This window comes from Electrona antarctica (assembly GCF_951216825.1).
Source record: "Electrona antarctica genome assembly, chromosome: 13".
Taxonomy (NCBI): domain Eukaryota; kingdom Metazoa; phylum Chordata; class Actinopteri; order Myctophiformes; family Myctophidae; genus Electrona; species Electrona antarctica.
In genome coordinates, this window is record NC_136794.1 from 21,792,179 (window position 1) to 21,815,601 (window position 23,423).

The window sequence follows — 23,423 nt, forward strand, 5'->3', positions numbered from 1 at the left end:
ACAATCTGACAGATGTCTCTTGCCTTAATCACCCTAATTCTGCCCTGCACGCATTGTTTGTGGTTTTTTGTTGGGTGCGGTCCAGCGGAGGATGGATTTGCAGAGTTCTGCGTATCTCAGTTTGGTGTTTATCCCATTTCTCAGGTTCTTGGTTGGTAAGGGGACCCAGATCTCACAACCATAGAGGGAGATGGGTTCTATGACAGAGTCTAATATCTTTAACCAGATCTTTATTGGGATGTCTAGCTTAAAGTTCCTTTTGATGGCATAGAAAGCCCTTCTTGCCTTTTCTTTCAGGTCGTTCACAGCTTTGTTGAAGTTTCCTGTGCTACTGATGTTTAGGCCGAGGTAAGTATCGTTTTTTGTGTGTTCTACTGCCGTCGTATTTAGAAAGAATTGTTGGTTCAGGTGGTTATGTCTTTTTTGGAATATCATAATTTTTGTCTTGGTTAGATAATATCAGGGCCCATGTCTGTGAAAATGTGTGCAGGAAGTCAAGGTGCTGCTTTTGCCAATTCATTGATGTATATGTGTTGGACTCGGGCTGCATCCCTGTCTAACTCCTCTGCTTTGGTGAAAGATGTCGGTGTGTTTTTTCCCCAATCCTAACAGTGCATGTGTTGTTTGTGTACATTGAGTTTATGATGTCATAACAGGTGTTTTCCCCCAATTCCGCTTTCTAGCTGTTTGTACAGTAGACCCTCGTGCCAAATTGAGTCAAATGCTTTTTTAAGTCTGTGTGTATGTCTGTACTGTATGTATGTATGTATGAGCATGACCCATTCACCCCTGCAGCTGACGCTGATTGGGGTCATTGACCTTGCTGTTTAGAGAGTACGACCTATTGACCCTGTTGTTTCACACACTCACCCATTGATCACTGCAGCACACACCGCACGCACGCATGCGCACACACACACACACACACACACACACACACACACAAAGCACCGCTCAGTTCGCACGGTGCAATTTATTTTGTACCAAATACCTGTATGTACTGTATATAGTGACAAAATGATGTGGATGACTCAAAGTATTACATTGATGAATAATAATCAGTGATGCCTAATAGCCTATTGCAGGGTTCCCCAATTAATTTTCCTCAAGGGCCATATTTTGACTAGGGTACCAGGCTGGGGGCCGAGTCCGCACGCATGAGGTCGAGCCCTGAAAATTAATTTTCAGGGCAAGACCCCATTTGAAAAGGACCCCCTAAAAAAAAAATCTTCCAGGGGCCACAAGGGGGCCCGCCTATTGGGGAACCCTGGCCTATTGTATAGTTGACCAATAGCTAAGGCTCCAAAGAAATAGAAAAAGTCCACGAATACAATTTTTGGTGTTCTATTCACCTCCAAACATCACTAATATGACTACAAACACCCTGGACTACATCTGTACGGAGTAGACCTCTAGATTACTGTCTAGAAGTTTGAGAAAAAATGCTGCTATTTGTCGCAAAAGATTGGTGCTATCGGTTCAAAAAGCTTCATACCGTGTATATACGAACATGTATACAATGCAAAGTGCCATATCTCTGTTTACACAATGCTGTACCCTCTCCAACTGTATATACTTCTCCATTTTCAACTATTTTTATTATATTTTGACACTTGCTTTGGCAATGTAAACGTATGTTTTGTCATGCCAATATAGCTCCTTGAATTGACTGGTCAAACAAAGCAAAAACAAGTAAATACTTTAAAGGCAAAAAAGAAAAACAGCCCAGGTGCTACACTGTAGGCTATTATATGCCCTTCCATGAAAGGCCCTGGCAGCTTACCCCCTCTGTTCTCTGTAGCTCGCCCAAAGCAAACTAAAACATGCTCCCACTCAGCACCCCCAGCCTCCTCTTTGTAGCAGGTGCTACGATGATACCGCTCGGTTGTCCGAGTAGCTCAATCGGTAGAGCACTCGCCTTTGCGAGGTCATGGGTTCGATCCTGGGTGCCGCCAACTCGGCCTATGAGTAGCATGGCCAGGGTGAAGCAAGTCATGCGATGAGAACTGGGATTTGATGTTAGGTGCTGCGCTCCACCTCAGCAATCCATCTCCCATGGTGTCTCGCGCATTGAAACAGCGATAGACTTGTGCTTTCTTGGCCGATACCAACAATAAGCCAATAAAGTTGAGTTGAGAACGTTCCCGAAAGAAAATGACATCACTTTTATCTCATATTACTTAATTAATATATATAATACGTAGCACATTGCTGTGCAGTTTTTAATGCTGAGACACACAGAGACCACATGCAGTTAATATCAGTTCTGATCTACAACCTCTGCTCAGTCCGCAGTCTTCTACAGGGGCTGGGGCTCAATCTGTGCAATACTCAGGGTGCATGGGCAGCTTGTTCTTTGCTGCCAATTTCCTGTGTGTGTGTGTGTGTGTGTGTGTGCGTGTGCGTGCGTGTGCGCGTGCGTGCGTGCGTGCGTGTGCGTTCGTAATTAGAGCTTTGTGGCGTTTCATTCACGTTTCATATTAGTAATGTGTTGATGGGATATCCTCTGGAAATGTTGTTCTCTAAAACACATTTAATCTTGAGATCTTGCAAGCTCAGCTGATAAAGTGATGTGAATAGCAGACTAACACTGGAATCCCCCGAACCAACACATGCGCACAGTACATCAGAGTTGTATTTTACATTATGAGCTTTGAGTGTCTGTGTACTGTACAGTGACAAATCTGTCTCTTGAAAAGTGAATTGGAATGGGCTAATTTGTCGGAAACAGACAAAGGATGATGGCTAATTTCCTGTGAGTAAATCAATGTTGTGTTGTGGTCACTTTATCTCTGTCATGTTTGCAGCACTACATCTGGTGTGTGCGTGTGTGCGCACATGCACTTGTCTATGTGTGTGCCTGCATATGCACTGGTATCAGAGTGGAGCTGCTGGGATGTTCCCTGTCACTTCCTGAGGAAGCTGCAGCGCAGCACTGACTGATCTCGAGGAAACGAGGACTGGGCAGTTTTTCCCTCCTCTGCAAGCTCACATCACACACACACACAAACACACACACACACACACACACTGCAGTCAAAGTCCACATGACTACTACTGAATAAAGCCAGGGGAGAGGAGTGGGTCTGGGGGAGGGGTGAGAAAAGCGATGGGGGAGGGGGAGGGGAGGGGAGGGGAGGGGTGCCACCATTCTGCCAAGCATTCAGTGTAGGGAGAGAGAATTTCAGAGCACCTTCAGAGGTTAAAAAGAGGAGTGTTGGGATGGTAGGCGTGAAAAGTAGGCTGTCCCAGACTTCAGAGCTCGCCGAACTTCCAGAGCGGGCACACAGAACAGAAGGAGCCTGAACTTGCGCTTGTGTGTATGTGTGTGCTCAATGTGCCTCTCTCTGTCAAATGACGGTGTTAACGTAAATGGCACAGGACGGACAACGAGGCTAGGATACCGCCTCAACACGGTTGCTCGGGTGAGTGTGTGTGTGTGTGTGTGTGTGTGTGTGTGTGTGTGTGTGTGTGTGTGTGTGTGTGGCGGAGGTGGGCAGGTTGGGCTACAAGAAAGAGGTCAGAAGTAGAGGAGAGACAGAGTTTGTATGAGGGGGGCGGTGAGTGAGCACAGAGTGTGCGAGAGGCATGTGCATGCAAAATATATGTTGGAGAGTGTGTCACAGTGTGTGCGTGTTCTGTTGTCCCTATGTGTAGAGACTGTGACATGCTGCAGTGTGTGTGTGCAGCTAGAGAGCTGTGCGACTCACAGCAGCAGCGGTCCTGCTCAGGCTAGATAATTAGAGTAGTCAGATGCTGATTTCTGCACGGCTCCCATAGGAACGCTGCCGCCAGGGCTGAATATCACCGTTTTCTGCACCCTCTGAAGTGGTGCTTAGTGCTCTGTGTGCGTGGGCTGGCTGAAATGTCAATACCACCACGTACTAGTACTACTGTGTGCCTCTGAACGCGTGTGTCAGTGCATGTGGCGTGTGCATCATCGTCACATACTACACGGTGTGTTTATGAACGCGCATGTTAGTGCACGTGCACCAACGTGTACTTGTGGGCTATATAAGCTTGTCCGAGCACCCTCCGTGAACCCATGGCTTATTTTCCCCGATTCCCCAAGGGTGTGTTTTATGGGGTTATTAAACCGCGAGGCAGCGGCGAGGTGGTAATGGCGTCCAACCGAGCTGTCAAGCTGTCATGCTATCCCCTTCATATTGACTTCACATTTGTCACAGCTGTCAATGGAAATAACTTACGTTCTTCTCCTGTGTGTGTGTGTGTGTGTGTGTGTGTGTGTGTGTGTGTGTATAGGAGCTCCAGTTTGAACGGCTAACCAGGGAACTGGAAGTGGAGAGACAGATTGTGGCCAATCAGCTGGAACGATGCAGACTCGGGGCCGAGTCGCCAGGCGCTGCTAGCAGCAGGTAATGAGAAGACACACATGCCCACACAGTATCTCTCTCTCTCTCACATGCACACACACTGTGCCCATGGTCACCGCACTGCCACAGTTCAACACATGGCTTTTTCCATCCTTCTCAGCGGTAGTCATATTCCATAGTGGAACCTTATGTCATCGTAGCTCAGTTCTGATTGGAAGTGGAAAGGAGGAAGTATGTGGGTTTTTTTCTCCCGTAGACATATATATATTTTGTAAGGGACAGATCAGTTTGTCTCCACTCAAGAATCCCCTGTGCATTTGTTTGATTACTCCAATCGGTTTGCCTCACGGCTGAGCTGCAGTTACTCTGAAATATTATCCAGTGTGTAGGTGAAATTCTGGGATCATTGTATGTGTGTGGATTGGTGGATTGTAGCAGTGGAGTACTGGCAGTAGGAAGTGGCTAACATGTTCTAGTCCTTCTCATCAGCTAGAGGTTGAGACTTTTCCAATGTGCTTATTCAAGTCGTTTCGATGTCACATGCACGTAACAAAATATGATGTACCTCATAGTTCACGTGAATGTCTGCACTCGTAAGTTGGAAACGAGTAAGTCAGACATGGGGAGGCATTTAGCTCTTGGTAAAAAATGTATTCCTTATATAGCGACAAGGGAAATTAGAGTGGAGGTTAATGGACTATGACATCTTAATAAGAAATTGCTTAATGGGCACATGTTAATGGCGGCTATTAATATGAAAGGCCTCTGTTGATTTTTTTAAATGTTTTCTGCTTTGTCTGAGACTCCCAGGTATGAGATCTGGGATGGAGGGATTTCCTGTCTCACTCTTCTGTGTTGTAATACTGACCTTTTTTCTCCATTGCCACTTGGGTGAAAGTTTTGCCTAATGTCTTCTGGGCTGGTTTTATACTCCTTCTGTTTTATTTAAGTGGAAGGGTTATGATTACACATTAGGGTTAGGATTAACACCTGGTGGTGCCCGGCGCTACGACCCGGTTCCATGCCACCAGGGACCATTTTGTCAGTGGGTGGGGGGGTGGGTTCGGCTCCACATGGGTGAGGGGTAGGGGTGCACGGTTATTAATAAATTATGACCGATATCCGATCGCCGATTTTTATGGCCGATATGGCCAATTCCGATTATGCTACCGATTTCATTGTGCATCCCTAGTGATGGGTGCTGTCGACATGTTTCAGCAATGTTTGTAGCTCTACTTCAGGAAACAATTTCAACGCTGGGCAGGCATTTGGTGTCTGGCCCTAAAGCATGCAAGTGTGTGTGTGTGTGTGTGTGTGTGTGTGTGTGTCCTGGCTATATGAAAATAAGGAAGATACCTGACGAAGGCCCCTGAGGCCAAATTATTTTGGGAGCTTTTAAAACAGTGTGCAGATCTCCTCTCTCCTTTCTTAGTTATTTGTTGGATCCCGCACCCTTTGCAATGTGTGTATGTGCGTGCACCTCTTGACCATTAATATACTGTATGAAAATAAGCCCCAGGCTCTGGTATGAAGCACCTCTGCACCTCCAGCTCGCTTCCCCATAAATAACACCCTCCTACTGGCAGTGATGTAAAGTAACTAAGTACATGTACTCAAGTACTGTATTTCAGTAAAATTTTGAGGTATTTTTACTCTACTTGAGTATTTCCAATTTTCAGTACTTTTACTTCTACTACTTTTGTTTTTTTTACTAAATTATTTGAAAACTTTAGTTACTAGTTACTTTGTAGATTTAGATTAGATTTATTATTACAAAACATACATTAACCACTTTAGCCCCAGTGATGTAAATCGGCTTTCAATGTAATGAGTCCCGGGATGCAGGGATGGTCTTTATTTAGATGACGTTAGGAGTCATATTTTGCCATTTTTACAAATGGTAGCATTTAACTCCCATTTAATTTTATATGGTTATAATGTGGTTATATTCATGTAGAAAACAGAAGAATAAATGATTATTATTTATAACTAAAGCTAGCAAAATAAACTAGAATAAAAAACAGTACAGTAGTAAAGTAGTGCATCCCGTGGATACAGAGGTCCAGAGGTGTTTAATTCCATCCCTTAACTATAAACTGCGTTTTGGGATGCAAAATGCACCCTATTTTAATCTCTGCAGCCCTGTAATACATTTCGGTCATTTGAAAATAGCCTATCTACAAGCGATGCGGCGCATTGTGAGCTTGTAGATCTGCTATTTTCAAAAGATTTTAGAAAACTTGAAATATGGGACATTCTGCATAAAGAGTACTTTTACATTTTGATCGCAATCCTTTTGTACTTTTACTCAAGTACATTTTGAATTCTGGACCTTTACTTGTAAGAGTATTTCTACATTGCAGTATTGATACTTTTACTTAACCCATTTTGGGCGGGAACCCCTTTTGGTGTTAGCATTATGTTATGCTTTAGCTATTGAAAAATAGCAGATCTACAAGCTCATAGCGTGCCACCGAGTGGCGCGCTACGAGCTTGTAGGTCTGCTATTTTTTTTAAATCGAAGAACGACTGACATAGAAACATGGCTTTTTCAGAAAACTGTCCGGATGTAGAAGACATTTTTAGAATCTGATCTCAGGTCAAAATGGGTTAAGTAAAACATGCGAGTACTTTTTCCCCCACTGGTAGCAGCACACACTGGGAGTGTCCATTAGCCCAGAGAGGTGCGGGCAGAGTGCAGCACCACACGGCTGCCAGGCCACAATGGAGCCCAAGCACAAAATATACACACTGCAATTTTGTGCCCATTTCCTCCCCCCAAGAGGCCATTCACACCCCAGTGTAAGTGGATCAGGCCACGATATTGATCACATTTGGCGATATGAGATCACAGCGTTAACTACAATTTGTGCCCCCGTTGGTCGCACCATATTACTCGCCTCAAAAAGGCATAAAGCATCCTGCCTGGAGGTTATCTTTGGATGCAACTTTCACCGTGACTGCATGCCTGCTGAGCGGTGGCCGTTGGGCACTGGCCTACTTGGGACGATGCAAGTTGGAAATGCATGCTCCACCCAGTTATTATGTCTGTGTCCCCTTTATGCCCATATATGGAGTTCTTTGTCAGGCATGCCCAAATGTGGAGTCTATGCAGATGTCAGAACCTTGTTGTGATGTCTGAACAGGCCAGCTCCATATATGGAGATCTATGGGTGCACAACACTCCCTGTGGGCGTGTGGAACGTGTGTCGAATTTGAATTCGGTGGGGCGAACGGTTCCGGAGTTATGTGGATTACAGACATACACACATACACACAGAGACTTGGTGCATTTATAGATAATATAGATTATGTTATGAAATGATTATGTGTGTGTCTGTATTCCTTTTCTGGATGTCAGAACATCATTGTGATGTCAGAACCAGCCAGCTCCATATCTGGAGATCTGGGGGCGATAAGGTGTGATTAATTGGCTAATTTGGGCCCTGTCCAGAGCCCGTGCAGAGGCTTTTGTGCTGGTTCTGGACAACCGGCGGTCCGACGGACTTGACACCGGGCACTGCACTCCCTGTGTGTTTGTGTGTTTGTCTCTCCACGAGCAGGTCTGTTTACTGTAGTGCTATCTGTCGACAGTTTTACTCAACATGAACCACTGGGACCTCCAGGCAGACTTATTGACCAGTAGGGAATCAATAACACCACCCTGTATCACCCCAACAACACTGTAAGAAAACATGCAGACCCTTTTTCACACCTTTTTTATAAAGGTTTTAAGGGCCAGCGAATAGAAAAACAACTAGGTATCCCCCTATTTGTGTGTGAATGTAGACGATTAGCTCTGGGAGTTGTCATGCTGCTTTTTGCTCAATAGCCCATACAGTAGGGACAACAATAGAGGTGACGGCACACCGGTGGGCTTTGATGGGGGGGGGGGGGGGTCATTACATTTCATAGCACCTAGAGAATGGACCGGCCCCTTTTATATGCCTACAAGGGCAGGGCTGGCAGTCAAACTTGACCTCGGGGCAAAACTCCAAGAAAAGATCAGACCTCCCACTTTGCCAGTGAAAAGATCCCCCTCCACCACCGCCACAGAATGCTGTGAAATAAAATGTCCTGTCAGGCCTGGGTCCTTGATTGTGAGCAATAGCAGTTTTAACGGCCTCTTTTCACAGCACGGCTCTGTACGAGGCTTATCGTCTATCAGTCTGTGTGTATGTTTGTCCAGAGCTAATCTTGAAAACCATCGGACAGATGAGCAGACTTTAAACTTTAAATATTATAATCAATGTCAATGTTGCTCGGATCAGGCTGGAACCATGCCCACATTTGGAGATGACTGACATCAATATGACATTGCTGAAACACCAGAAATAAATTGTAAAGGCTAGCAGATACAGAAAGAACACACAAGGTTTGTGCATGATAGAAGCACCAGAAGCCGCAGACCTTCATCATCAACAGTATGTCGATCGGAGCCGCACCATTATGGACCCCGTCTAGATCTGTTTTTTTTTCTTTCATTCTCTCCACCCACACCAGCCAGCCAGACAGCCGGCCGGCCAGACACTTCCATTGCAGAGGGATGGCACCGTGTATCACAGTGATAGGAGCCATCTCTGTTCAACCATTGCCATGGTTTAATGGAGCACACAGCGCCAAACTTCCACTGCCTGTTTTTTCTTTTTTTTCTTTTAATTGCCTGCTGCACGCTCATTAAAATTCAGAGGATCCTGCCCAGTTTAAGCTCAGTGAGCAGCACTTTAAGTGGAAAGATCATAGGAAGCGAGTGGCAATGACAGGTGGGGGGGAAGAAGAAGAAGACGAAGAAGATGGAGAACGGGGGAGATGTTCCAAGGTTCACTGCATGGGCAATCGCCTTCAAAATAATAATCCCTGGAAATTGTACTCTAAATTGCATTCACTTTGTTGGAAAAGGGAAGTGTTTAGAACTTACATAAGTTGAATTTGTTCAGGTGGCTTTTAAAATGACTGTGTGCTCAGGCTAATATGCCTTAGAGCTGCACTTACCTTGCTGTGCAACCCCTATAATCAGTGTGGAGTGCTGTATGCTCTGAGACAGCTTACTCAGCCTGCTACCATCACCTCTCGTTCTTTCTTTCTCGCTTTCTCTCTCTCTCTCTCTCTCTCTCTCTCTCTCTCTCTCTCTCTCTCTCTCTCTGTTTCACTTTTTCAATCTCTCCTGCATTGTATCTTGTACCCTCATTTTCAATCTCATCGTTTGCTCCTCTTGCTGCCTCACTTCATTTCCTCTTTCTCGGTCTTGCTCTCTCTTTGTGTGTGTGTGTGTGTGTGTGTGTGTGTGTGTGTGTGCGTGTGCGCGTGCGCGTGTGCGTGCGTGTGTGTGTTCTCCTGCAGTGTGTGCTTTCTGGTTACAGTGTGCTTAGTTTCAGTGGGAATGAGCTCATCAGTAAAACTGTAGCTATCACTGTAGCTCTCCCCACCACCTCATCTCAGAACATTCCCTTTGCTAGGAAGGAACGGATGCCTTGCAGCCTGCTGGCCCACCAGGTCTTCCCAATCCCATCAGTTTGAGCTATCTGTCTGTCTATTACTAGCCTGCACTCCTCCACCACTGATCCAGGACCAGCCACTCTTGACCCCACCATCAATCATGGAGGGCTCTATCTATACATTTAGATCCTGTCTGTCAGATCATCACTAGGTAATTTAAACGCTCCCTGTCCGGCCTGGATATATATGCCTTTATTATTCCCTCGGGAGGACAGTGGACCTGCTGTCCCGTTGACTTGTGCACCACCACATAAACTGCAGGGATGTGTACAGTATGTACTTTTTTGTTTATAAGCCCAAGCTTGCACATTGTCTCACATTGCAGTTTTTTTTTGGGTGGGGGTGGGGGGGCTTTTCTGTCTTTTTGTTGATAGGTCAAGGAGTTTTATGACCTGTGTGGAGCTGTGGCATTTCAGGTCTTGCTCGGGCATGTGCTCAGTATTGCGTCCCCTCACTCCCTGGTACTTTTTACATTGTTTACATTTTATTTTGGCCAAGTGTGGACATCAAGGACCTCTGCAGATGAGTAAAAATCACACTTGTGTGAAGTGAGGGGCGCTCTTATCTTCATACATCATCATTCATCACATTCCGTGCTCAGCCAATCAAATCATCACAAATGTGGTACACACAAACACACAAAGCTGTGCATATGAGAGGCTAGCGCTCCTCAAAAACAGTGGTCTTGGCTCTCTGCTCTGGTTTCTCCTGCAGGATACCTTTGTCACCAAAGGTATCTTTAGATCTTAACCATTGCACAAATCGTATGTTTCTATTACGGTTGCCCCGATCGGATTGGGTGATCGGAAATTGGGGCCGATCACGTCATTTTCAAATGATCGGAATCGGATCGAGAGCCAATACTATTGTGATATGGCATAAACGTGTTCTATAAAATATAAATATCGGATTGGGAAAAATCGGTATCAGCATGGTTCTCAAACTATTTCATGTCAAGGAGCCCCAAAATTATATATAATTGGCCGCCAACCCCCATCTGATATGTTTTTCCAGGTACCCCCACAATACAAGCAAAGAAAGATTTGAGTTAAAAACGTTGGCTGTGAAAGAATATATATATAGAGGCTATGTGCGTGACATCATCATACCCTCTGTAAATCTGTTCTTATTTTTGTACTGATCTGCCACTGTTTTATGCTCTTTGCTATTGTCCTATTGTTTTAACTGCCTGCCTGTTTTAATATTGTTCTTGTCTATGTTTTGATTATTTTTATTCTGCTCTGTAAAGCACTTTGGGCTGCATTTATGTATGAAAGGTGCTATATAAATAAATAAAGTTTATTATTATTACACCCGGAAGTTATGCAGGAACTACCTACTGAGTGGCAAAAAAACCCTACTTTCTGGCCTTGACAGTCCGTACATCCAAACAGAAAAGTCTTATCTGATTGTTTTAAACAATGTTAAACTCACTTTTCCACTCACTTTGCCATTGACTTTATGCATGCGCATGCCCTCTATTCAAAGATTTCCGTCACATTTTCGTGATTTTTCAAAAAGAATATTTTTCAACAGCTTAAGTTTAAAATAATGGTTAAAGTGGTTAAACGCTAATGTCACACAGATTCTTAATGGGTTAATTCATTTATTGTCTTCAGATCCTGAGTGCAGGTATACAGCATGCTACACTGCTTTTTTTATTTTATTTCAGTCACCGTGTCTGTGGCCCATGTCCATTCTATTCTATAATCAGTGGAAAATACATATTTCTGTGACATTTATTATTGGCATCAATAAAAGACTAGACGACAGCAATAAATACACAATTGTGGATCAAATCACAAAAAATCTAAAGCTTATTTCCATCGTGGTCCACTCGTGCTATTCACCGATTGTGATTTCTCTGCATTTGTACTGTACATTCATTGTTTTTTGCACTTTTTGCCTCTTTCAGCTCATCTGAGAAGTCCCTCCCTTGGAGATCTGCAGGTACGTGTATTGTCCTATTGTTACTCTTTGTAGTCTCGACTCTCGAGAGTAGTTCAGTTTAGCAAACAGCTGTTCATCAATATACAGGAAAAGCTTTCTATCTCAACCTCCTTACAAAAGAACCACTTCCTGAAATGACATTGTTCTGTCAAAGTCATTGTTCTCATGTTCTGTCATTTCACGTCAGTTATTCATTAATGTACAGCCTTTAAGAGTACATTATGAGTTCAGTGTCATCTGCTCTCAGTTTGATTTAGTTTAGTTCTAGTAGAGGAGAGACTGCAATTACGGCATCATAGCAGGATTAACATTTTAGATCAATCACAACAACAAAACAACACCTGACACATACAACATGACATCAATAGCGCGTAATGTCAAGCATCTTTGTTTTGAATCATTGACGACCAGCTGGCTGAACTCGGCATGTGGCCACTGGCTCTGTGTCAGTGTGCAGGCATGCATGTATGATGTGCACGACTAGCATGTTTTACATATCCCCAGTAATCATAACTAACAGGACCCTTTAGAACTGAGCCTTCCAATGACGGATTGCCTCAGGCATATTCTTTGTTATATATATACAATACTGTCTCCACATCATTGACAAGCCTGTCAATGATGAAGGGGGACCCCCTCCCAAATCCCCCCCGTGGTCTTTGTTTTTCTATTGTCGACATCCTTCAAGCATCTACAGAAGGGAACAGATAATGAACTGAATTTACCAGTGTATTTCATGCCTTATTACTTGTATAATGGAACTTGTAATGTAGTGTATTTATGCAATGGCCATTAATCTTTTATTGTCGATCCTGTCAGAGTAGCCTATGGGGGGTTATGATTGTACATATGCCAAGGGAATATTAATTTGTTTTCTTTTTCATTTGATCGAGGCATTTCCTTGCAGAATGCATTTGATTAGGTCTCGAACAGAGTCGGGAAATAATCCCAAGTGCTAGTTTGATTCCCATCGATTTCTCATTTTACTGTAGATGATAGATGGAGGACGGGTGCTTTAATGTAATTTTCTCCCAACTAAATTAATTCCAATCTAGATCTGTTTATTGACAATGGCTTGTTTCTTTTTTGCGGGGGTGCTGTCAGTGTTGAGATATAGGCTGCTGTTGAGTCGTAATGCCTCACCGTAATAGACTATCAATATTGGAGTATATTATTGAGTTATCCATCCTCAAAGCCTCTCCTCATTATGTTGTAGGCCTGAGTAACATTGTATTATCAACAAGGAACAGGATTGTAGTCTGGAATAAAGACATTAACTCTTATATACTGTACCGCACTGTACCCTTACACAAGATATAACAATAAAGAAACCCTGAACCTTGAGGAACCGGTGTTGAAGGGGAATGCCTTTTTTTCTTTTTCTTTTTAAAAGGTTAATGGGTCAGGTCTGACTTAAAAGAGGCTTATTGGCTACAAGGGACATCCTTCGTCCGCCTGAGAGTTTAGGGAGGAAGTGTTACTGTGGAAACAGGCTCTTTTAACTTGGGGGAGAGCTCTCTCTCTCTCTCTCTCTCTCTCTCTAACCCACTCCCTCTCTCTGTGGCTATTTGGCATCTAATTGATCAAACCACAGGGTCAAGACTCAGTTCAAAAGCTCCGTGGTCTGAAATGACATGCTGTGTGGCAGAAATGGCCACTGTCTGCAATGGAAAGTTACCAATAGAGACACAACACTCCATTGCTGTTCATGCCTACAGAAGGGCACATGAATGCTGTTTGGATACAAGTGTCTCCATCGTGGAGATGCGTTACTGCTGTAATATAAATATTGTTTTTTAACGAGGCCTGAGAACCCTATGAATTTTACATAATGTATTCAAACACAGCACAGACGCCATAATCATTCTCAAGTGAACACAGCAGTCCTATCCTCCAGGTTTAACTGGCCTCGGCTCGCTGCGGTCATGCCCATAATTCCACATTAGGCTATAATAATCGCACAAAGAGAATGTACTCTGATGGGGACGTATAAGAGCCATGAACCCCCATCCCCCCCTCCCCACAATAAGCCCACACACTCATTTCGTAAAGCTAGAGGAGTGGGCCTGGGCAGGCACATAGATGAGTGTTTCTTGGCAAGGAGGGCAGGTTGTACTGAAACGGTCACTGGAGTGGGCGTGCCAGCCACCGGGGCTGTCCAACGCACTAGGCCTCACTGTCAACAGATCAACACAAACGGCCAAAGTAGGGGAACAAGAGGGACTTCTGCACGCAATTAAACCCTCAGCGATACACCGGCCAACGCGCTATCCAGCACCCCCTCCTGTGGGATGCAGACTGCCAATCCTTTCACCCCCCCCCCCCCCCCCCCCCCCCAAGCCCCCATCCATTCCCCATCACCCATTGTTATAGTGATTGTTAAAGGACCCATTGACAGAGGTCACGCTTAACGAGATCGCCGGGCAACGCTGTGCAGCAGTTAACCGTAGACATTACGGGGCTAATTCTAACTGCCATTCACCACATTTGGTGACTGTGGTGCATGAAGAGACAGAGGGTGGGCATCAGAGAAGGGAGCAGTGTGTATCGTGGGGACAGAGACAGAGGGTGGGCATCAGAGAAGGGAGCAGTGTGTATCGTGGGGACAGAGACAGAGGGTGGGCATCAGAGAAGGGTGCAGTGTGTATCGTGGGGACAGAGACAGAGGGTGGGCATCAGAGAAGGGAGCAGTGTGTATCGTGGGGACAGACCCTGGCAGACAGAGGGTGGGCATCAGAGAAGGGAGCAGTGTGTATCGTGGGGACAGAGACAGAGGGTGGGCATCAGAGAAGGGAGCAGTGTGTATCGTGGGGACAGACCCTGGCAGACAGAGGGTGGGCATCAGAGAAGGGAGCAGTGTGTATCATGGGGACAGACCCTGGCATGGTGCTGTGCCACCCTGCCCCAATTCCTCCTGCTTAATTTAGTGGGACAATAAAACGTAATGACTTCAAAATGTACATGAGCATGAAATTAATGGAGCAGATATGATCGTTTTTTGTCCTGCTCTGACCCGAAAAAGGTTTGAACTTAAAAAAATGAAATAAAATACAGGATAAAATACAAATCATGTATCAATCTGTACGTTTTTGAAATGATTGAAAATATATTTTTTGTGCTCCTCTGACTCCATTCTGCTCCGTTTCTTCTCTATCCAGATGCCTCCACCTCAGGCGATGGCAAGTCTCGGGTGACGGACAGCTCCCAGTCGCCCGGTTACCGCATCAGGAGCGAGGAGCAGGTGTCCCTGTACTCTCCTGAGCAGACATCTCTCCATGAAAGTGAGGGTCTGTTACTATTACTCGCTCTATCTACATTTTCCTTTTTCAACCCTTCTGGCTGTTTTTTTATTTTATTTTTTTATCATTGTTTGTCTGTCACTTCTTTTCCTCGTTTGTTGGACGTTTGTTGGACTTCTTTTTTGTGGCTTTTCTCCTTTCCACATTAAATGTTTCCCGATCATATTCTGGATCATAAAGCTGACCCTCCCGTTACAGCTTATGCATTGCTGGCTGACACTTGAACCGCACGGAAGTAGAACTTGCCCGCCCCCGCACTGGTCCTCTTGTCGTTACCGATGTGGTCTGGATAAAGGTCACGTCTATGATGAAAACCACTTATGATGTCCTCTCTCCCTCTCTCGTACCCACCTCCCTCTCTCTCTCTCTCGTACCCACCTCCCTCTCTCTCCTTCTCCTCTCCCTCTCTCGTACCCACCTCCCTCTCCCTCTCTCTCCTTCTCCTCTCCCTCTCTCCCGCACCCTGTCCTCGTCTCCTCCATCTTCACTCTCTTCCCCTGCACTAATCCTCCCCTCTGTCCCGCCCTCAAGGGTCCGCAGGGAATTCGCGTAGCTCAACTCAGATGAACTCGTACTCGGACAGCGGCTACCAGGATGCCAACAGCGGCTACTATAGCAGCCAGAACATGGGCAAGACAGAGCTGAGGATGCAGCACTCCTTTCCTGGCACAGGCCCTGGCGTAGGCACGCTGCTGAGGAACGCCAGGGCTGAGGGCCAGGCTTCAGCCCAGGTACTACCAGGGTTTGGGTATGGGCCAAATACGTTTGCACATGTACGTTACTTACCAGATTCCTAACTAATGGGAGCGGTGGGTAACACTTTTTAACAGCACCCAGGGAGCAGTTGGGGTTCACCGTCCTACTCAAGGCCAGGAAGAGTTGGTGTTTGAACCAAGCGGGCCTCCTCCTGAACCACTGTTGCCCTAATACAGTTTCCATACTAAATTAGTTGGATGTCTGAGATAGAAAAGAATGTAATAAAGAAATAATTGAGATGTGCACTGTGAGGCTCATAGACTAGAGTCTTTAATGGTGCTAGTATTAGTTTTTGCACTCAGAGATGAAGAGTCTCTGAACTCTTTTTAAATTACTTGTGGGATGCGAGTTAAGCGGCTGGCAGAGTTTGTGTTAAACTATCACAATTTAGGCATTTAGCAGACGCTCTTAATCCAGAGCGATTTACATTAGGCAAGAACAAAATCACCTCACGAGAACCGCTATGGGGTGATCAGCCAATCACAAGCCAATGTGTGTGTTCACACAAACCCGGAAAGCTGGACATAGGAGGGGCTAGCACCCCTCGAAAACTACAAAAATGTTATGCTGCTATATACTGTACATATAGCAACTAGAACCCCAAAACGGGTTCCCGTCCTAAATGGGTGAATAGACTTATGTAATGATCTACTATTTATCAATTTACTTCCATTGCCCCCGGATTCATTCTCTTGCAAAGTGTGTAACACCTGTATACAGGTTTTTATGGCATCCGTTAGTCTCATGAAGCGGGGTGTTTCCTCTTGGCAGGCTCCGGCGGTGCCCAGTGCTGTACCGGGTCGTGCCATGCGTAGGGTGAGCTCGGTGCCCTCCCGCACCCAGTCGCCGGCCTACACCAGCGGGGTGTCGCCCTCCCGCGGCTCCCTGCGCACCTCCACGGGAAGCGCCTACGGCTCGCCCATCATCACGGAACCCAAGCCCCTCTCCAGCATCTACTCCACCACGCTGCCAGCAGCCCAGCGCGCAACAGCGGCACTCGCTGGCGGCGGCTCACCGTACGCCACCCAGAAAAACTCCCCGGCCACCCTGCGTCGCGTGGGCTCTGCCAACTCGCGCTCAGGCAACGCCAGCCGCACCACCTCGCCGTATCAGACGTCGACATGTCCGGCATCTGGGCACATGGGTTCGCCTCTCGTCATGTCAGACGGCGCCAACCCGCCGCTCACCATGCAGCCCTCGCAGTCATCGCCGGTCAGAGCCAGTATGACGGCGGTGCCCCAGCACTACAGCTCCACTCTGCCACGCCAGATGCTCCACGACCCTGACCCCTACGGAGCACAGAGTTATGACATTTACGAGAGAATGACACGGCCCGACTGCCTCACAGGTACACAAAAGCGCACACACACACACACACACACACACACACACACACACACACACACACACACACACACACACACACACACACACACACACACACACACACACACACACACACACACACACACACACACTCCAACAACACCCATAGCTATGTATTCAGGGTGTGTGCTCTGTGGCTGCTTCCCTCTGGAGACCTATCAGACCCTCTTAGATCAGAACGAGGTGTACTGTTGCTGTCAGTGGAGTTCCACTACAGCGTGTTAAGCCAGCCAGTTGTAAAACTGCACATTTAAAGTCAACGCTGGCTGACAGTACAAAAAGAAAGAAAAAAAGGAAGAAAAGGAGAGTCACTGTGCAGCACGGTGCTTTCTTCTTTCTTTAGCCCTGCTGCCCTCGTCTTTTCCACTGGCGTAGATGTGTGTGAGTCACTGTGTGGTTTCAAGGCCAGCCCATTTCAAACAGGCTCACATTCCGGCAGCGCATCCATATGCTTAGGCCGTATCAGGGGTTCCTAAACCAGTTCAGCTCAAAACCCAGAATAAATCTGGTGAGTCCCCGGGACCCAAACCAAAGAAATCATTATACATTAATCACTTACTCCCTATTTAAAAAATCATACCCGTGTGAAGTGAGGGGCGCTCTTATCATCGTATATCATCATGACGTAAAATAGACACTATGCCTATTTGCTCAGACACTATGACGTAAAAAATCATTGTCAATTGATTGATTGATTGATTGAAGAATTTATTAACAGTTTGCAGAATTACAGTACATTTCAAGCACAAACTCAATACAAAGGCTGTTAACTGTGAGTGGACGACCCAATTAAGCATTACACTTGTTTCCAATAGGGTCCACCATGTTCAAATCGACAAAACATTTAGAGACGTACAAATAGACACTTCTATAGACAGAACAGGAATTCATCATAAAGGAGGTAAAAAGGGAAAAGAAATATATACAGTGAGGGAAAAAGGGGGAGGGCGGTAGGGGGGGATTCAGATTTTACGGGGGCCAGTTTCGAATTGCAGCCGTCCGTAGGTGCCCTTTGAGAGCGGTTTTGAAGGAGTCAAGGGATTTGCATGTCTTAATGACTGTTGGTAGGGCGTTCCACATTTTGGTGGCATAGGAGCGAAAAGAATTTAGTCCCTTGTTTGTGCCGAATCTGGGTTGTACATGGTTCGTTGCACTCCCTCTGGTGTTGTGGGTGTGGACTTCGTTAACATTAAGGAAGTATCTAGACAGGTACATGGGTATCTTGGTGGTGTATCGAATCTTGTGGACCAGACCCATTGCAAGATGCTGTACTCTGTCGTCGACCCAATGGGAATTTAATGTTTGTTTAAGATGAAGTTTGTGGACGGTAACCAAAACCCAATGGGAATTTAATGTTTGTTTAAGATGAAGTTTGTGGATGGTAACCAAAAGCTGGATGTAGGAGGGGCTAGCGCCCCTCAAACATTGTGAAAATAGACGATCTAAGCTCACAACCCGTCATGTCACTCATGACGGGTTAGGTTAGGGTTTGGGGTAGGGTGTCAGACTAATGACTGTTAGTATGTCGGAACTTATGCCTGTACCCACCCAGACGTTATATTTGGGAGACACTGGGCTACTGTATGTCATAAACAGATCCCTCCACACAATTTGATACACCCTCTTCTCCTTTAAGGATTTTTATAAATAGGAGTGCCTTTCCACTAAAGTTGTAGGAAAACTGTCAACAGTTATATTGGGTTGACATTATTTTTACGGCACAGATCAATTGGGTTTAGTTTATTTCGGTCAATTTTGTAGTAACAAAGTGTACATTTCATAGATAATACAAAAAAAAACTAAATAACATTTCTGACCAAAAAGGTATATGAAGCCATAGCTTAGTTATTTCGTCTGCCCTAGGTAAATGTATGAGTATGACAGCCCTTTAGAAGTATGCCCACAAGACAAGACAGTGGGGCAGCGATATGTTTTTGTTCCCCTGAAAGTCATTTTCTTGTCTCGGTCTGAGCTCAGTGAGCATTGAGCCCAGTTGTACGCTCTTGGAGTTAAAACACTTTGACTGTCACCCACGATTCAGTCAAATGTCCCTCTCCGCCAGCCATAGAAAAGGTGACTTTTTATTTTGAAAACCCATAAATTCTGCCCAAATTGACCGAAAGTAAAGATTGGCCATTACTAATCTGCCGATCGATACTACATCAGTGTTCTGTTCAATCGCCTCAATCTGAGTCTCAATTCCAAGAAAAACGCTGCTAAAGATCGGCGCTATTACAGGAGTCTATCCAGCAGCCATCTTGGTCAGGTCAAAATATAAAAGAGGCTATTCTGGATTCATAATAAACTAATAACTCTGTGACTTTGCTTAAAACTCATACAAACTCGTCCTAGGCTATCTGTGACTTTGCTTAACACTCCCAACGCGGATCGCGTATCAATACGTTATCAATTAATCAAACGTCGGGTGCGGATCACGTATCAATACGTTTCAATCACTTTTTTATAGAATACTTTCATTCATCTTTTTACCCACCCGGACAATGAAGAACCATCGCCCTATCATTGCTGCTTACTCCCGCTCACGTGATCAGAAAAAAAAACAAAAACCCCCCTCCCCTCCTGAAAACAGGAGGGCTGGCCGCTTTACGTGTAGAAGCCAGTTGAACGCTGAACGGAACGCTGCCTATTGCCTAAACACATATGCACCAGATCGGCATTGCAATGCATAACATCTGCAACACACATGGACAGATGCATGTTTCCTTCTTCATACTGTAGCGACCAAACGATCCCCGAGCCTACAATACTACGAACTAACCACAGTATCTATCGAGGGGCCGCCACGACAAGACAGTGTTCCGTTGGTGGATCACGTATCGCCATGCAGAGCCGTCATAATCGGAGATCGCTCAGACGTGTGATTGTAACGCTTTTTTATTCATTATAATTGTAGTGATAAGACCGCAATGAACGCGTCGGGGACGTAATCGACCCGGGTGTAATGTATAACGAACTTTTCCGCGACCTAAACCGTGGTGTTGTCATCTGTGGAAGTCATTTTTTCCTTCTCGTCGACATCACAGCCGGGTGACGCTTTTTTTCCCCTCCATCGCCCCCAAGCTGCATGCCCATAGCCTGGCTTGGCCAGCCTCATAGCGGGGATTCACTGAAGATTCTTCCCCGGAGGAAACATCAGTGAACCCTCGCTATGAGTCTGGCCGTGCCAGGCTAGCATGCCCAGGCATGTTCCCCTACACTAGCTTGAAAAACAAAATCAGCTGATGACAACGCGTCTCACCGTAGTTCTGAACCGAACGGTGGAATGGGACTTTTTATAGCCGTACGGATCAAGACTTTTGCTGCCCAATGTGCCCATGACCCCCCCCCCCAATGTTACTGCGATCAAAACAATGAAAGCAGTGAGATAGATTAGGCGAGGCGGCAATCATCATCAAAAAGAAAGCATAGTTATGAAGGTTTATAGTCAGACATTGACAGGCAGATATAACAATAAACACAATAAATATGCTATACATCCTATACATCGAATGAAAGCCCTGAATGTGTACTTTTACGAGGAAAAGGGTAAACATTGATCCCATGTACAGTTTGTCATAAATTGGATACTGGGTGGATGCACATTGCGCCCACCAGATATAACTGCAGAGAAGACATGGACCCGAACTCAATATTCACAAAATAAGGCCTATAGCGACATATAAATACTATATACCGTATGAAACAGAAGACTCTCTGCTTTCATAAGGAAAAAAATTGTACTGTAATAATAAAAAAATCACACCCCTGTGAAGTGAGCAGTGCAACTCTACTTCTCTACTTATTCACTACAGCTCGCTATATACGGACTGAGGCAGAAAGTCATGTAAACCTTTTATTTACAGTTTGGTCTGTAAACTTCTACTGTAATAATAAAAATCACACCCCTGTGAAGTGAGCGTTGCAACTGTTCTGTACTTATTCACTACAGCTCGCTATATACGGACTGAGACAGAAAGTCATGTAAACCTTTTATTTACAGTTTGGTCTGTAAACTTCTACTGTAATAATAAAAATCACACCCCTGTGAAGTGAGCGGTGCAACTGTTCTCTACAGTTGCACCGCGCAACTATAAAGAACAGTTGCACCGCTCACTTCACAGGGGTGTGATTTTTATTATTACAGTAGAAGTTTACAGACCAAACTGTAAATAAAAGGTTTACATGACTTTCTGTCTCAGTCCGTATATAGCGAGCTGTAGTGAATAAGTACAGAACAGTTGCAACGCTCACTTCACAGGGGTGTGATTTTTATTATTACAGTAGAAGTTTACAGACCAAACTGTAAATAAAAGGTTTACATGACTTTCTGCCTCAGTCCGTATATAGCGAGCTGTAGTGAATAAGTAGAGAAGTAGAGTTGCACTGCTCACTTCACAGGCAGGGCAGGAATTTAACGGCGGCCACGGCGGCCATGGCCGTCGTTGCCCCTCTCTTTGGCCTTGTGCCCCTCGAAAAAGTATATGCCCAGACGGCCACAGTGGCCGCGGTGCCCATGTGCCCCGACCGGCGCCCACAGCAGTTCATTTTACCGTTTGTCCTCTGCGCAATTTTCCAGTCATTACGGTAACCTTCCCCAAACGTCTCGCGCAGACTTGTATTGTCTGTAGGCTATTGTAGTTGTGTTGCCATTTGCCAAGTGGTTTGATTCTTTCGCGTTACTTTGCCTCCTCCCTCCTCCTCCTCCGCTCCATGCACGCATACACGCACTGACAGCTCTCACTCACACTGACACTCAGCGCTTCAGGATTATTATCACACAGAGCCCGTGTGTTAAGACCAACGTGACTCGTCTTCATGGACATATAAACTCACAAAACAACACCACGCAACAGCATAGACTGCAGGACTCCTCCACCATTTACCACGCTATCGTCTGCTACGTTAGTTGACAGAGTAAATTGTTTAAACAGCCAACGCTGGCCACTACACGGCTAATATCGCTAGCCAAACGCTAGTAGCCAAGCACCAGAGCGCGCTCACTGTACACCACGCGTCGCTCGCTTAATAATCATTCATTTCTGTATCAATGCGGACATAACGTGGTAAATGTTCATAAGCACACAATTGTACAAAATGCTTTTTACACTTGACTTATCTCCAGAGTCCTCAGTCCTGCAGCCCCACAATGCCATATGCCAGTCTAGCCTTAACATCTACATTTATATGTTATTCAATATATTACTTTAGCACAAAATATAGGCTTTTCTAAACCAAGCCCTCATTCAAAAGTTATGTAAGTAATTAAGTAAATGTTATTTATAAAGCACCTTTTGAAACAAAGTTAGAAGGTGCTGAACAATTTGCACAGTATAAACAATAGAAGAAAATTAAAAACAAGGAACATATCACACAGTTGTGACTATAGCAGAAGAAAAACAAACAAGGCAGAACAGAAACATAGGGCTATAAAAATGAATGTAGCCTATTTAAGAAGAACTATTCTGAACCAATGTTCGCCTTTAAATTAAAAAAAATGTAATCATCCTTAACCTTTAAGCTAAAATAATGATGACCGGGGACTTAAAATCATTGTTTTAATTGATGGCCAGTCTAGCCTTAACATCTACATTTATATGTTATTCAATATATTACTTTAGCACAAAATATAGGCTTTTCTAAACCAAGCCCTCATTCAAAAGTTATGTAAGTAATTAAGTAAATGTTATTTATAAAGCACCTTTTGAAACAAAGTTAGAAGGTGCTGAACAATTTGCACAGTATAAACAATAGAAGAAAATTAAAAACAAGGAACATATCACACAGTTGTGACTATAGCAGAAGAAAAACAAACAAGGCAGAACAGAAACATAGGGCTATAAAAATGAATGTAGCCTATTTAAGAAGAACTATTCTGAACCAATGTTCGCCTTTAAATTAAAAAAAATGTAATCATCCTTAACCTTTAAGCTAAAATAATGATGACCGGGGACTTAAAATCATTGTTTTAATTGATGGCCTTCATGCCCTGGCACTTGGCCTTGTGCCCTCAAAAAGTTGACCACACTAAAGGCCAAGTGGCCTTGCCCCTAAAAGGATGAAATTCCAGGCCTGTTCACAGGGGTGTGATTTTTTTATTATTACAGTACAATTTTTTTCCTTATGAAAGCAGAGAGTCTTCTGTTTCATACGGTATATAGTATTTATATGTCGCTATAGGCCTTATTTTGTGAATATTGAGGAG

General features: G+C 44.8%; 1 protein-coding gene across 3 annotated transcripts in view; it reads left to right on the forward strand.

The window, feature by feature from the left end:
• pkp4 (plakophilin 4) overlaps positions 1-23,423 on the forward strand; it is a 109,832-nt gene that overhangs the window by 44,309 nt on the left and 42,100 nt on the right. For 2 of the 3 annotated variants that reach the window (XM_079518251.1, XM_079518249.1), the window contains exons 3-7: positions 4,264-4,376; positions 11,746-11,780; positions 14,939-15,067; positions 15,611-15,810; positions 16,607-17,183. In XM_079518251.1, the coding sequence (XP_079374377.1) occupies positions 4,264-4,376; positions 11,746-11,780; positions 14,939-15,067; positions 15,611-15,810; positions 16,607-17,183 (1,054 nt within the window). The remainder of the gene's footprint in view (positions 1-4,263; positions 4,377-11,745; positions 11,781-14,938; positions 15,068-15,610; positions 15,811-16,606; positions 17,184-23,423) is intronic. The other variant, XM_079518250.1, reaches the window with a different exon arrangement.